Consider the following 13,170-nt stretch of genomic DNA (forward strand, 5'->3'; position numbering starts at 1 on the left):
GTACAAGAAAATTGATTTCTTCTTATATAAAAATAAAATTTTAACATATTAATTAGGTCAACCATTAAAATAAAATTTGGGAAGTGAGAAATTATTATTTATAACGGTGACATTAGTAACTATTTTACAAATGTTCCATTTAAATTTTGAGCTTTCTCCCTTGAAATTATAAAGTCAAACTCTTACCATTTATAATTTGGATTCTATGTGGATTAAATAGACTCCTTTGTATTTCTGAAGTTTTTCGTTAATGAAATTTATTTTGTTGTCAATTTTTTTTTTTTAAGAAATACTAAAATTATAATAAACTGTAATTTTTTTCTAACAATTGATTTTTCTATTTGGTTTCCTGAAAAATGTTCATTACCATGTGTTCACCTTAGTACAAAATGTTTTTCTCTCATGATTAATGGTGAGTGAGAGATCACATTTTTTACTCTCTTAGGTGTGAATTACACACATGAGAGGATCTATTCTTATATTTATGCTACAACTTCTATATCAAAAATTAACATGCAGATTTTAACATACTAAAGAACATCAAATTTTGTTACTTCATGTCTCTATAACTCGCTCTCAAATAGATCTCCGACTTTTTTAACATCTCAAATTAGTCTTGTCTCTGTCAAACATTTCTCTATCGAAAAAGACAGACCTATTTGAAAGCGATTTACAAAGACAAAGACCAATTTAGTAGTTTCCTCTATGAAAATCACAATTCATGCATGATTAAGACATGGTATATTTGGAATAATGATGATTCAAATCAATATAATATATGTAACTTGATGAATGGATTCAAGCCAGCATCCCTTTTGCAAATATGTATGTCAAAACCAAGCAAACATTAAGTTACAATTACAAACACCAAACAATCTTAACTTCATGCGACAAACTTCAAGTTCTTTTACAGCATCCCAGGTAAACTATCAAAGGTATCAAGAGAGTAGCCTTCTCATATGCACACCACAAGTTCCTATCAGCTTCTCTTCACTGCAAAACGTAAATTTTGTCAAGATAACATCTATTAAGACAACATGTTAGAACAACAATCATGGTTCAAAAGAAAACATATACGAAAATCGCAAACAAAAACACTTGAGATTTGATCATGGAGTTCAACTTCGGTCAATTGTACCTACCTAGGCATTTTCACCTCCGCCACCTCGCGAAGATTCCACCCTTTGTTCTTCATCTGTTAAAAAACGAGGTGAATGAAACAATCGCTAGAAAATTATAATAAGAAAATAGCCAAGTTTTGAAATAACAGCGAAATATCAGTAAAGTTGACAGCGAAATAATTCATTTACATTTCTTCAGACCAAGTCCAACTAACATACTAATTTCCATTAATGATTACCTCCATCTTCAGGGATGTCAGAAGTCCACAATGTGAGGTTGTCCCTTAGAAGTTGCATAATCAATGTGCTGTCTTTGTAAGACTCCTCACTCAGTGTATCCAACTCAGAGATGGCTTCATCAAATGCCTGCTTAGCAAGGTGACATGCCCTGAAATATGAAAAATGTGTCGTATTAAATATTTAATTCTATTAAACAGACTGACTAAGACACTTGGAGCCTGTTTTGATTGACTTATTTGAGCGTATCTTCTAACATAAGTACTTATGAGACTATTTGTGAGAGCTAATAAAAACAGCTTATGACATCCATACTCCATAGACCATAAGCAGTTTTCATCTTATTTCCATAAGCTCTCCAAGATAGCTTATGAAAACAAATTGTAGCTTATACAAAGGTTATTTGACTTTAGTTTATCTTTCTATAGAAATAGGTTACATATAAGCACTTATATGCTATAAACATTTAATGAAGTTGTTTACCAAAACAGAACTATCACGAGCACAAAGAGGTCGGATGTTAAATAATAGATAACGATAATAGGCATACCTTTCAGGAGAGTTCAAAATTTCATAATAAAAGACGGAGAAGTTCAAAGCTAAACCCAATCGAATGGGATGCGTCGGAGGTAACTCGCCTTCTGCTGCAGTAGAAGCTGTCTGCAATAGATATGAATAATCACTCATCAGATTAACTTGAATCGGATGAAAAGTACTTTGATAACTCAACACTCAGCAACCAACTTCACATTAGTTATGCCTTCATCCAAATGAATGTTACAATGTAAATCAGAAAATCTGATCAGTGATCATAGGTAAACGGAGTTGTATGTAATGTGATTTTTGTTTGAATACATTCACGTAAAAGGAGTTGAACGATAAATTTGAGTTTAAAAATCATGTTTGGAGTTAAAAGCTACACATACTAGTTTCAATTTATAATTAACTCTAGAGACAAAATAAATTCTAATTAATATCACGCAAACATGACAAAATCAATTTTGTGTCTAAAATCATTTTTGGTTCTTCCTAAACCATTTGTTTGAGGTGACAAAAAATAATTTTAAACGAACTGATTCTATAAAATTTTGATTTGGACTAAGAATGAGTTAAATGTGAAGTAACTTATGTTTGGATACATTCATGTAAAAGTGGATTGTACAGTGAATTCAAGGCTTAAAATCAGTTGTAAAGACAAAAACTCTAAATTTTGAAGACAAAATCAATTCTACTCAAGAACATCCAAACATTTCAAAATCAATTCTACACCTTTAAAACCAATTTTATCTCCTCCGAAAGTGAAACCAAACATACAAGACTTATGAATTAAAGAAGAAAAGGGAAACAAAAGAGAATTCTCCATCCTCGGTTAACAGTTTAACAGAGACATGCCAAGCAACAAAATATCAACAACACACATCATACGAATTACAGGCAGCAAACATCAAGTCCATTTTGAACCGGAAAGGTATAAAAAGTTCTGAATACAAGCATACCTGATATGCTTCCATGGAAAGATCAGCAGCCTCTTTTCTCTCATCACCCGACTTAAATTCCGCCAAATACCGATAATAGTCCCCTTTCATTTTATAGAAAAAGACACTTGATTCACCATTAGAGGATGAAGGAATAAGGTGATCATCAATAATAGCCATGATATCACTGCATATATTAGACAACTCAGTTTCCACCTTGTGTCTATACTCCTTTATCCTCTTCACATTCACATCATAGCCTTTAGATTCTTCCTTATGCTCAATTGAGGATAGAATCCTCCAAGAAGCCCTATGAGCACCCACCACATTCTTGTATCCAACTGATAGAAGGTTTCTCTCTTCCACAGTCAACTCAACATTTAGCTTTGCTACATTCTTCATTGCTTCCACCATTTCTATCACACCAAAACAGTAAAAGATTGCAACTTTATCAATATAAACTCAAAAACTCGAAAACCCAATTTCAATTTCACTCTCAATTACAAGAAACAATGAAAATTTCAATAGATTGCAAGAGGAATCATCATAAACAAAATAAAAAACTTCGAAGCACGAACACAGACACTCCTTGGATTAGACATGTCAGACAGGTGTTGATGTCCGATTTTTCTCAATTGTATCACACCAAAACAGTGAAAGTTTACAACTTTAATAATATAATCGAGAAAAACTGAAAACCCAATTTCAATTTCACTCTCTATTCCATAAAACAATGAAAATTTCAATAGATTGCAAAAGGAATCATCATAAAAAACTATAAAACACATACACTCCTTGGATTAGGAGTGTCTCAAGTATGAGACGTGTGTCGGCATCTGACATGACACCGATACATATGATTACATTGAATTGTATCATTTTCTCAAATTATTATTAGTGCGCCACATGTTATTGACTATGTCGTGTTTGGTGTTTGTGTATGCGTCTATGCTTATAAAAAAATCAAGTGATGTAACCCAGAAACAGAATTGAAACAAAAGATGTTGAGTTCAAATGAAACATCAAACTTAAATCTGAATATAGAGGAATCAAAGGACTAAAAAAGTGAACTTTATGAGAAAAAATGGAACTTTAAGAAAATGGGTTAGAGAGAAAGGAGAGACCTTCATAGCGTTCAGCTTGTTCAGCAAGCTTGGCGATGTAGACGAAGTTCTCACGGGACGCCATGGAAGTTCTGCTAACTTTCTCTCTCTTCTTAGTTGCTTTCTCTCTCTTGAACTTCGAAAATTTTCAAAGGTTTTGAATGGGAGGGATAATGAGACAAGGTACTCACGACTGAATATGTTGGTCGTGGGGGAGGACTCGTTCTCACGCGCTATTGAGAGAGTGGATGTCACGTTTTTGCGTTTTGGTAATAAAGGGTTGGGAGTGATGTTCACGGTATGTGTGTTGTTAGTGAGAATAGAGTCGTGGCTAATTGATGGTGTTTGGTAAGCATTGAAATTTCAAAATCTCTTTTCTTTTGCGTTTGGTACTAAGCTTTGAAATTTCCAAATCACTTTTTTTTTTTCTTTTGAACGTGAGTACAAGCACTTTAATTTAATTGGATAAATAATTTAGTTAAGTATTTATTATATAAACATGTGTACAATGGAGTATTTTACATTCAACTTATTTTTCACAATTTTACAAAATCAATTCATTCAAAATCATTTTTCGTCATCATAAAATAAAACATACATTAAGGTCCCGTTTGAATTTGATTTTTTTTGAGCTTATGAAAATAGCTTATGCAAATAAATAAACTTTTGTGTAAATTATTTATTTGCATAAGTTATTTTGCATAAACTCAAAAATAAGTCAAAAACAAACTTTATACAAAATTATTTTGATAAGCTAACTATCCTAATAGCTTATGGATATAAGATGAAAATTACTTATCATCATGTCATAAGCTCTCTAAGTCTCTCTAGTTACGTAAGGAAAAAAAAAAAGAAGATAAATTTAAATAAGTGAAACCAAACATGCTCTCATCAAGTATAAAATATCCATAAAACATATTTCTTCAGATATTCTGTCCACACTACAGATAGTAATCGCTCAACCCTTGTGGTATCCAAATGAATGGAAAACTTTCCCCGAGAGTTTTAACTTGTTGCATGCCCAATTTGAGAATAAAACCCAGACCTCGGTTAAGCTATGAAATACTCGCATCATCTCATCTAAACGCTCTAATTATTCATATGTTTAACTGTCAGCCTAAAGTAAATTATGTCGATGACAGTTGTAACATATCAAGGACAGAACAAATCATACAGATCAGCTCCAAGAATGAAGAAGCTCAAAGGTATATCCTACTTCTTCCAAATGCCAATAAGAATTCTTTCAATACCAGTCAGTCATCTTAATACACATAAAACATTTCATTGGTGTGATAATGATTCATTCTACTAAGTTACATAATAATTACAATCAAGTAAAACTACTATATGCTTTCATTATATTTTTTGTTGTAAACTCATGCTTAAATGCGTATATGACCACAGTGAAATGTTGTAAATATATTGGTGACGCCAAAAATTAAAGACTGAATTTTTCATCCTGTACTGTGCAGTTTAGTCATATCTCCCTGGCATAGTGTAATTACATACACTAGTTACAAGCTAGCAGCCAGTATTGACGACGCTTCTTGTTGTCTTAAGCTTTCAGCTACATGAGCAATTACTCCTACACCAGCATTGTGAAACAATTCATTTTTGACCTGAAATTGAGAAGTTCTTATGTTAAAAACTCTATTAATGATACTATCATCATCTGAGAGAACAGGTGGATACAGTACATGAATGTTGTTATGAGCAAAGAAAGGCCAAAATGATGAGTGAAAGCTGACATCAACTTTTCTCCATCCCAACTGTTGTAATCCCTGTATCATCTCCTCTGTTAAGAAGATACATAGCAGCTTTAGTGAAAAAACAGTATTACACAGATAATTCTTCAGCTACTCTAGGCAATAATGTCACCTTCAACGATTTCATGATACTCCGTAGTTTTCTGGGTATCAGGCGCCTTTTGTGCCGCTTCCTTTGCTTTCACTGCTTCTGGTGGAAACTGAGGGCCATCAGAAGGAACTGGAGGGTAATATTCAACATCAACCACATGCTTGTATCCATCTAAAGATTGGCGAGGTGGCTGGCAATACAATAGAAAATGTTAGCACTTAGAAGCCTAGAAACATATAAGCATTTTCAAGTTTCCTTTTTCATATTAAATAATTTGTCCCCCTAGTTTTCCTATACAGAATCATCCCTGAACAACACGGATGTCATCATTATCTATCTCCTTTCCAACATTTAATAATTTTTCTTCCAAGTTTGCAACACGGAACCCGACATTGATCAACTAGGATGCCAGAATTAACACCACTAACAATATTTTAGTTGCAGTTTTAATTTCTTTGATCCGTCATTTATTTTTTTATTTACTGTTAAAAGATTTCCGTATACATTCAAGAACACCAGTAATGCAAGTATAACTTAATACAGATACAACTTCCAAACGCTACCACATGCATTCTTGGTCAGAGGCTTTCATTTCATGCTGACAGGCTGTGACTCTGTGGTGATAGGAATTTCCACTTCAAATTTCAATATGTAATTATGAAGGGATACCAGAGGTTAGGCTACTAATGAACTGGGTTAGCATAGTGCCCAATATAAACCTTTCTTGATAGATGACAAAAGGTATACCTGCCTCAGGGTACAGATATGATTGCTACTAAGAGAAAAGGAAAGTTACCCATGGAGGTGTGCACAGATGCAGACTGTGCAGGGTTGATTGTTGACAGAAGGTCTACCTCAGGGGCACTGCATGTTTTTGGGAGAAAATTTGGTAACAAGGGGTAAAAGCAAATTGTAGTCTCAAGGTCAAGTGCAAAGACAGAATTTCAAGCTATGGCTCAGTGTCTAAAAGGTGTTATGGATCAAGAATTGAAGATCAAACTTGATGACCTAAAAATAAATTACAAGGATCCTATGAAACTATTCCATGACATTAATTTTGTCAGTAGCATTGCAGACAACCCCATATAACATTATAGAACCACACTATCAACAAGAAATTACAACAAAGTGGTTCCAACATCGTACGTGCGCTGATAATAATTGACATGTATTCAACAGCTTGAGGGAGAGTTTTGCAAATATGTAACTGGCACTAATTTAGGATATAATAATCTATCTCCTTTTTTATTGATTATGATTTATTAGGCTTAGCTTACATAACCACAATAGTGCTTATACTTTTTCAATTTAAAATAAAGAAGATTCAATTTTTTTGCTTGTTTTCCACTGAAATCCCTCTCCTCTTTTTTCTGCTTTGCATTTCACTTAGTGACAAACTAAAGACAAGTAAGTGCAAGACATTAATAGTGTCAGGATGTTCAGTATATGACTCCAATCAAATTAAATATGTTATCTATTGAAGATCAATAACAAGTGAACAAGATAACAGAAAAGGAGAAACCATCATATTCACCTTACTGAGCTCCATTTCCCTTCTTATTGAGGAAGTGCGCCACCCAACCATATCTATATTAAGTTAAAGAAATTACCAAAATTGAGGAAGAGAGGACCAAAAGTTACCACTTATATACCTAACAGGTCGTAAAACAAAGAAAACATACTGAGAGGATACGATCGTACGAAACATTGGCATAAGCAATGCGGCATTTAAATACTCCAAGTGCAGATCTACAAAAACACTAAATCTTGTAAGTAACAGATCACTTAATTGAAAAAGAGGAAAACAAAGTAAGCAAAAATAGATTCCTTTGCTTACAGAAACTTTCCGTCTTCACAATCAGAAGCCATTCTCAACAGAAGAGGTGGTTTGTTAGGTTTACCATCAGTAAGGAACAACTGGCTACCAGTCCGACCAACAAATAAAGGAGCCATAGGTGCAGCAAGCTTTTCTAGTATTGGGACGCCCAACAGAAATGGAAGCTGGAAAATATGCACACTAAACAGTCAAAACTCTTATGGCCGGTAAATTTTCGGTATAAACTGATAAATATGAAGAGTTTCAACAAAAGGGTTGACTCAAAGTGTCATAAATATCATTTTCTATTAACAATTTTCAAAACTGTAACATAAAAATTATCCAGTATAATTTAAATTTTGTTAGGGTCTATTTGTGGATAATGTAAATCCCAATTTAACTTTCTCTCATTATTGGAACCCTTCCCTGAACCCTGCTATGGTGGGAACTATATAGCACCATGTTGTCTTTTTTTGGTTGGAACTGCTATTGAAGAAGTGCTATTAGTATTCTCTCTGCTTTTTACTCTTCCTTTCTCTATTTTAAAAAGTCTTTGGAGGCTGTATGCTTGTATAAAAAGATCAAAATATAAAGTAATAACTAGGTAAGAAAGAATGATTCCTGAAGATTAAAAAAAGAAATAGTTGGGTCAAATAACAATGCATACAATAAAAGGAAAACAGAAGAAGAAATTTTATATATGCAAAGGAGTGATCCATATCATTTATAGTGGCTGTAAGGAATATCAATGCTTGAATTTGATTAAAACCGAATTATAAGAAGCTAAAGTAATATTACAAAGGAGAGACAACAATAAAGAAAACCATAATAAGATATATGGTATATGAGAGTAAAACTGCAAAAGAAGAAACAGATACTAGAGTAATGTTTATAATATGCTCATAACCAAGAATAATATCGGACTTCGATAATGTTAAAAATCCTTACATAGAACTATATCTCGATAACTTTTCAACCAGTTGCATTTTAATAGAGTACTATAGTACCTAAATAAACATTAAAAGATACATGCCTTGTAAAAATGGTGCCTTAACTTGATTCTAGCTTCAACAAACATACTATAATATAAGATTCAAAGATGCAAAATTTATAATATGAATATTTTGGAGGGAATAGACGTCCAAGCACCAGTTGGTTGTTGCTATACCACAATACCCAAGGTACTAGCATGCTAAAAGTAACATCATGAGTATGGTGAGTCATAACCAATCTGGCAATACATAAGCTGTAATTTATTATAAATAAAACAGTGAGAGGATTACGTAAGCTCCAAACCGTGAATCATCAACACACAGAACCAAGACAGCTTTGAATATTACAAAATGTAAGACAAGTAGCCAGAAACAACGATTTACAAGTAAAAACTTATATAAAGCAAAAAACACAGGTACATAAATAATATGGTCCAGAACAGACCTGCCTTTTTCCCCTCACACCTAGATGCGGAGTTGCTAAAGTAATAAAATTGATTGGCTCCAACCCAGCAATCATCCCTCCTTTTGAAAAGCTTGTACTTTGGGAATTTCCTGCTGTGCTGTAAAGGACAGCAATTGCATATCTAGCAAACAAGCCTCCTAAAGAGTGGGCTAGGAAGGAGATTCTTTTCAGACTCTCTGTCTTTTTGACAACTTGCAAGACCTGTTTTGATAAAAGGAAATAAACATACAACACGAAACATTTCAGAGAAACTCAAAACAATCAGAACCGAAATTGGATGTCCAAACATTGGACACACAAATCTGCATATCTCATGACTCACTTCATCAGCTAATCGCTTTCCAGCTCCATCAATCCCAGTAAACGTCTTAGTATAAGTATTTGATGAACTTACTGCAGAGATCAAAATAATTCTTAAGGACTTCGGCCAGACAAGTAACTTTACGTTCATGGAAGAGGTACTCAAGTGATTCAAAATAAAACTTTCACAACATTAAGACAAATATGTATTTTAAACAGCTTAGAATCAATACTTTCTAAACAATACAAATAGACTTTCAAATGCATTAACTCAGAACGAAAAAAAGTCTAAAAATGGAAGAAGGTTCAGCATAAGAGCGAGAGTTTTATTTCGCAAGCCAAATCATAACTACCAGAAAAATTTGAATGACTGACTGAAATTATAGACAAAAAAATGAAATTTGTGTCTAACTCTGCCACTAAATGTTACAGACGCACAACAAAAAATGCTCACTATAGAGGAGTCTTATCCAACATAACATAGAGAACCAAATGTGAAAAATGTACTAACCATAAATTAGAAAGTTCTTTCCAAGGCGCCTTTTCAACTCTGCTTCTGCATAAGTCCAATCCGCTGTACTGTATCAGTAAAAACATCAGTACAGCTTTGTACTAGACTAAGCCACAGAACAACAACCAAATGACCGACATAAATAAGTGTATTTATGAATGGCACATATATATCCATTGCCCCAAAATTTGATTTTTCTCACTTCCATCTGCTAAATTGTGAGCTTATAAATCACTTTTATAAAATGAATAAGATTTATGATTGACAAGTAAACCGGAAAGGGTACCAGCTATTCATAAACAGGGTGAAGAGCATAATTCTTTCCGGTTAACAACAGGAGCCAAGGATTATCCCACTAAGTGGGGTCGGCTACATGGACTAAACAATTTACCTACCTGTAAAAGTGTTATGCATACTAATTTCATCTTTCAGTTTTCACCCACAATTCAAAAAAAAAAGTCTGAGCACCTTATTATTTTCTCAATATAAATATAAAATATACCTTGCCAAGATACCATGAACAAGAACAAGGAGATGATCTGGGTGATTCCTAGAATTTCCCTTGCTAGAAATAGAACTTTCATTAGCGGTGGTACTCATAGCTTGCGCTCTAAGGCCCTGGTGTCTCTGTCCACTGTTTGTACCTGACAAAGTTCATCTGCCAGCCTTAATGAAAGCCAAATGTTATTCATACTTGCACCAATATTAATATGGTCGTTAATTTGTTATCATATTTGGATTATTAGACTAGTTGCTACTAGGTTTGGGCTAGTACTACTAGCACAGAAAAACTATTGACAAATAAAGAAGATGGAGAAAGTAAGCCAAGGAAGCCATAACTGTAAACAAGTGTTGCTCAATGCACAACGTTCCCACCACCCTAGGGTCAGTGGAGCAATATATGCACAAATCCCAAACTTATGGACTACAGCACCGGGTTTCCCTCCATACATGGTGCTTAACTTTACAATCACTCTTATGGGATCATGAATAATTTCATATTGACTAATGTTTGACCACCAAAATTGCATTTGTCTAAATTGAAGGAAATGAGTTGGTGCATGTTAGGAAACTGAAAAACATATGTGTTCATCAAAAGTATTTGCTGTCCTCTTTTGGGACAAACATACATTCGTCTGGAGTCAAACATCATTTGTAACAGAAATCCAAACATATCTGATTAACAATTGCATAATAAAAATTAGACATCAAGATCCACAACGTCAAGTAATATATCAATAAATTCTTAAAACCAGAGTTACACTTGATTTTGACCAACTTCCTTCTGTTGCATTTCTCAAGTCTAGAGCACAAATTTCTCTACTGGATGTAAGTAAGATGTGAATAGAAAACAAAAAGAATTGAATTTAGTTTACACTCCTAAACTGGCCATTGAAAAATATGCATACACAAAAGACCAATACAATTAATAGCTTTTATTGCTAAGCTCGGTCGCAGTAGGGTTTAAAGGCTTAATACATTTGATCGCTGAGCTTTGCTTTATTATATTAGGGTTAATAGCTAAGATAAGTTTGTTGAGTCTTATTTACAGAAACAAGAGCTAATTGCAGCAACATTTGTTCTATGAATGAATTGATAAAATAGAATATTAGAATTTAGAAAATGCAAACCCTTTGGATTCACATTGTTGTAATCCATTAGCGTGCCTAACACAGAAATGGTACCACATATACAGATCAAGAAATAAAAACAGCATTGAAATTTGAATGATTAGAAAGTAAAGCAGAAAGGAAATCTGAAAATAGAAGAAAAAGCGTGTGAAGAGAAAGGAAAATATACCAGAAGGAAAATTGAGACCGGAATTGGAAGAAGAAGAAGATGAAGAAGGTAGAAGAGGGTTTTGTGGTAATTGTGAAGCAGTGTTGTTGTTGTTATTGTTGTTGATGAAATTGGAAAATCGAGGAGAGTAAGAACAACGCGCGTGAATAAACGGAGACGTTGCCATGATTGAAGATATGATATAAATAGATAAATGCAAATCCTTAATTCTCTCTTTTCAAAGCAAAGTGGAACCGCAAATAGCGACGAACGAATTGTTGCTTTGCTTTTTATCTTCTTCACGAACAACTCTGCACTTTCAGAAGCCCCATTCCATTTTTCTACAGTATGGGAAAAAAGACAATTGCGATTATGATTGGTGCTGGAGTGGAGAGGAGATAGAGCGCAATACGGACAACAAAGACTACGCGCCAAATTGAGAGAGATACATCATTACTTTTGGTTTCATAAGCTGCCTACTTTTTTTTTTGTGTGATGATTAATTTTTTTTTTTTGTTTTACTGATTAATGTTTTTTATTTTTATTTATTATTGCAAGTTTTTTTTATTTATTATTTATTTATTATTGCAAGTGCTGTCCACTTCGACGAAGCAATAGAACGTAGATGTAGATATGAAATGATACGAGTCTCTTATATTTTAACCAACATTTCTAATTTAACCTCAAGTTTATGCGACAATATTAAAATTTGTGAGAGTTTTTAGGTTTTAGTGCTAGATTAGACTTAAATAATTAGGATTAGGATTTATCGTATGGATGACAATGGGTAGGGTATGGGTAGGTTACTATAGTACTCATCCTCATATCCGCAGATTGGAAAAATATCTGTATCCATCCCCATACCCGCGTGGGTAACAACTTCCCCCCCCCCATACCTTGTGGGTACCTAGGTACCCATACCCGTACTCATTACCCGCATTTTTACTAAAAATAAATTGATTAATTATAAAATATCATATAATTTTAATAGAATTAAAAAAATTTCAAAGATTTTATTATTGACTCATGAAAATTATAAACAAAATTATTACTAACCTTATGCTAAAGTTCATATTTATGTTAAATATTCATATTATTTTTGTATTATGTTATAAATAAATATTTTTATTAAAAATATGTAATAGTTTAATAGAGTTGTATTGTTTAAAATTGATTTACATATATTATTATATAATAATATAAAAAAAAAAAAATGTATATTATGTGGGTATGGGGCGGGATGGGTACTAAGGTACACGTACCCGCACTCATACCCGTTTATTTTTGCGGGTAATTACCCATACCCGTGCCCGTACCCAAAATGCGGGTTTTTACCCTACCCGTTGTGGGTAATTTTTGCGGGTACCCTCTGGGTATGAGTCAAATTGCCTTCCCTAATTTACCGCAGTGATAAAAGAACACAGTAGCACGCAGTAATTGTTCTCATCCATTTATTTCACATTAGATAGCTTACGATCACATGCATCAAAATAATCTGGACCGTTCAGGAAAT

The 13,170-nt window shown here is 33.5% G+C and overlaps 2 protein-coding genes across 4 annotated transcripts; both read right to left on the reverse strand.

The window, feature by feature from the left end:
- Nucleotides 1-744: 744 nt before the first annotated feature.
- Nucleotides 745-4,395, reverse strand: LOC123914136 (14-3-3-like protein C). The gene is made up of 6 exons (XM_045965149.1): nucleotides 3,958-4,395; nucleotides 2,855-3,249; nucleotides 1,909-2,018; nucleotides 1,361-1,509; nucleotides 1,143-1,195; nucleotides 745-993 (listed from the first exon to the last, which is right to left on the reverse strand). The coding sequence occupies exons 1-5, from the start codon at nucleotides 4,019-4,021 to the stop codon at nucleotides 1,143-1,145; spliced, it is 771 nt and encodes a 256-aa protein (XP_045821105.1). The 5' UTR covers nucleotides 4,022-4,395; the 3' UTR covers nucleotides 745-993.
- A 731-nt stretch (nucleotides 4,396-5,126) lies between these two features.
- Nucleotides 5,127-12,177, reverse strand: LOC123914137 (lipid droplet phospholipase 1-like). 3 transcript variants are annotated; one of them, XM_045965150.1, is made up of 11 exons: nucleotides 11,679-12,177; nucleotides 10,381-10,522; nucleotides 9,879-9,946; nucleotides 9,390-9,460; nucleotides 9,047-9,268; nucleotides 7,631-7,794; nucleotides 7,487-7,542; nucleotides 7,328-7,380; nucleotides 5,815-5,983; nucleotides 5,634-5,731; nucleotides 5,127-5,555 (listed from the first exon to the last, which is right to left on the reverse strand). In XM_045965150.1, exons 1-11 carry the CDS (start codon nucleotides 11,842-11,844, stop codon nucleotides 5,451-5,453), a joined length of 1,314 nt encoding a protein of 437 aa, XP_045821106.1. In that variant the 5' UTR covers nucleotides 11,845-12,177; the 3' UTR covers nucleotides 5,127-5,450. The 3 variants fall into 3 exon arrangements, with proteins under 3 accessions (XP_045821106.1, XP_045821107.1, XP_045821108.1); XM_045965151.1 differs by having other exon boundaries at nucleotides 10,381-10,544; nucleotides 11,679-11,812; XM_045965152.1 differs by having other exon boundaries at nucleotides 10,381-10,536; nucleotides 11,679-11,792.
- Between the last annotated feature and the right edge of the window lie 993 nt (nucleotides 12,178-13,170).

The sequence above is a fragment of the Trifolium pratense genome, linkage group LG3, assembly GCF_020283565.1.
Source record: "Trifolium pratense cultivar HEN17-A07 linkage group LG3, ARS_RC_1.1, whole genome shotgun sequence".
NCBI lineage: Eukaryota > Viridiplantae > Streptophyta > Magnoliopsida > Fabales > Fabaceae > Trifolium > Trifolium pratense.

Excerpts from the sequence above, each read along its gene's own strand:
- LOC123914136 (XM_045965149.1), bottom strand. The coding sequence starts at position 4,021 with ATGGCGTCCCGTGAGAACTTCGTCTACATCGCCAAGCTTGCTGAACAA. Across the intron at positions 3,250-3,957 it reads ACAAGCTGAACGCTATGAAG|AAATGGTGGAAGCAATGAAG; the intron begins GTCTCTCCTTTC and ends TTGGTGTGATAG. Across the intron at positions 2,019-2,854 it reads TTTCCATGGAAGCATATCAG|ACAGCTTCTACTGCAGCAGA; the intron begins GTATGCTTGTAT and ends TATCTATTGCAG.
- LOC123914137 (XM_045965150.1), bottom strand. The coding sequence starts at position 11,844 with ATGGCAACGTCTCCGTTTATTCACGCGCGTTGTTCTTACTCTCCTCGA. Across the intron at positions 9,269-9,389 it reads GAAAGCGATTAGCTGATGAA|GTCTTGCAAGTTGTCAAAAA; the intron begins GTGAGTCATGAG and ends TTATCAAAACAG. Across the intron at positions 7,543-7,630 it reads TGTGAAGACGGAAAGTTTCT|ATCTGCACTTGGAGTATTTA; the intron begins GTAAGCAAAGGA and ends GTGTTTTTGTAG.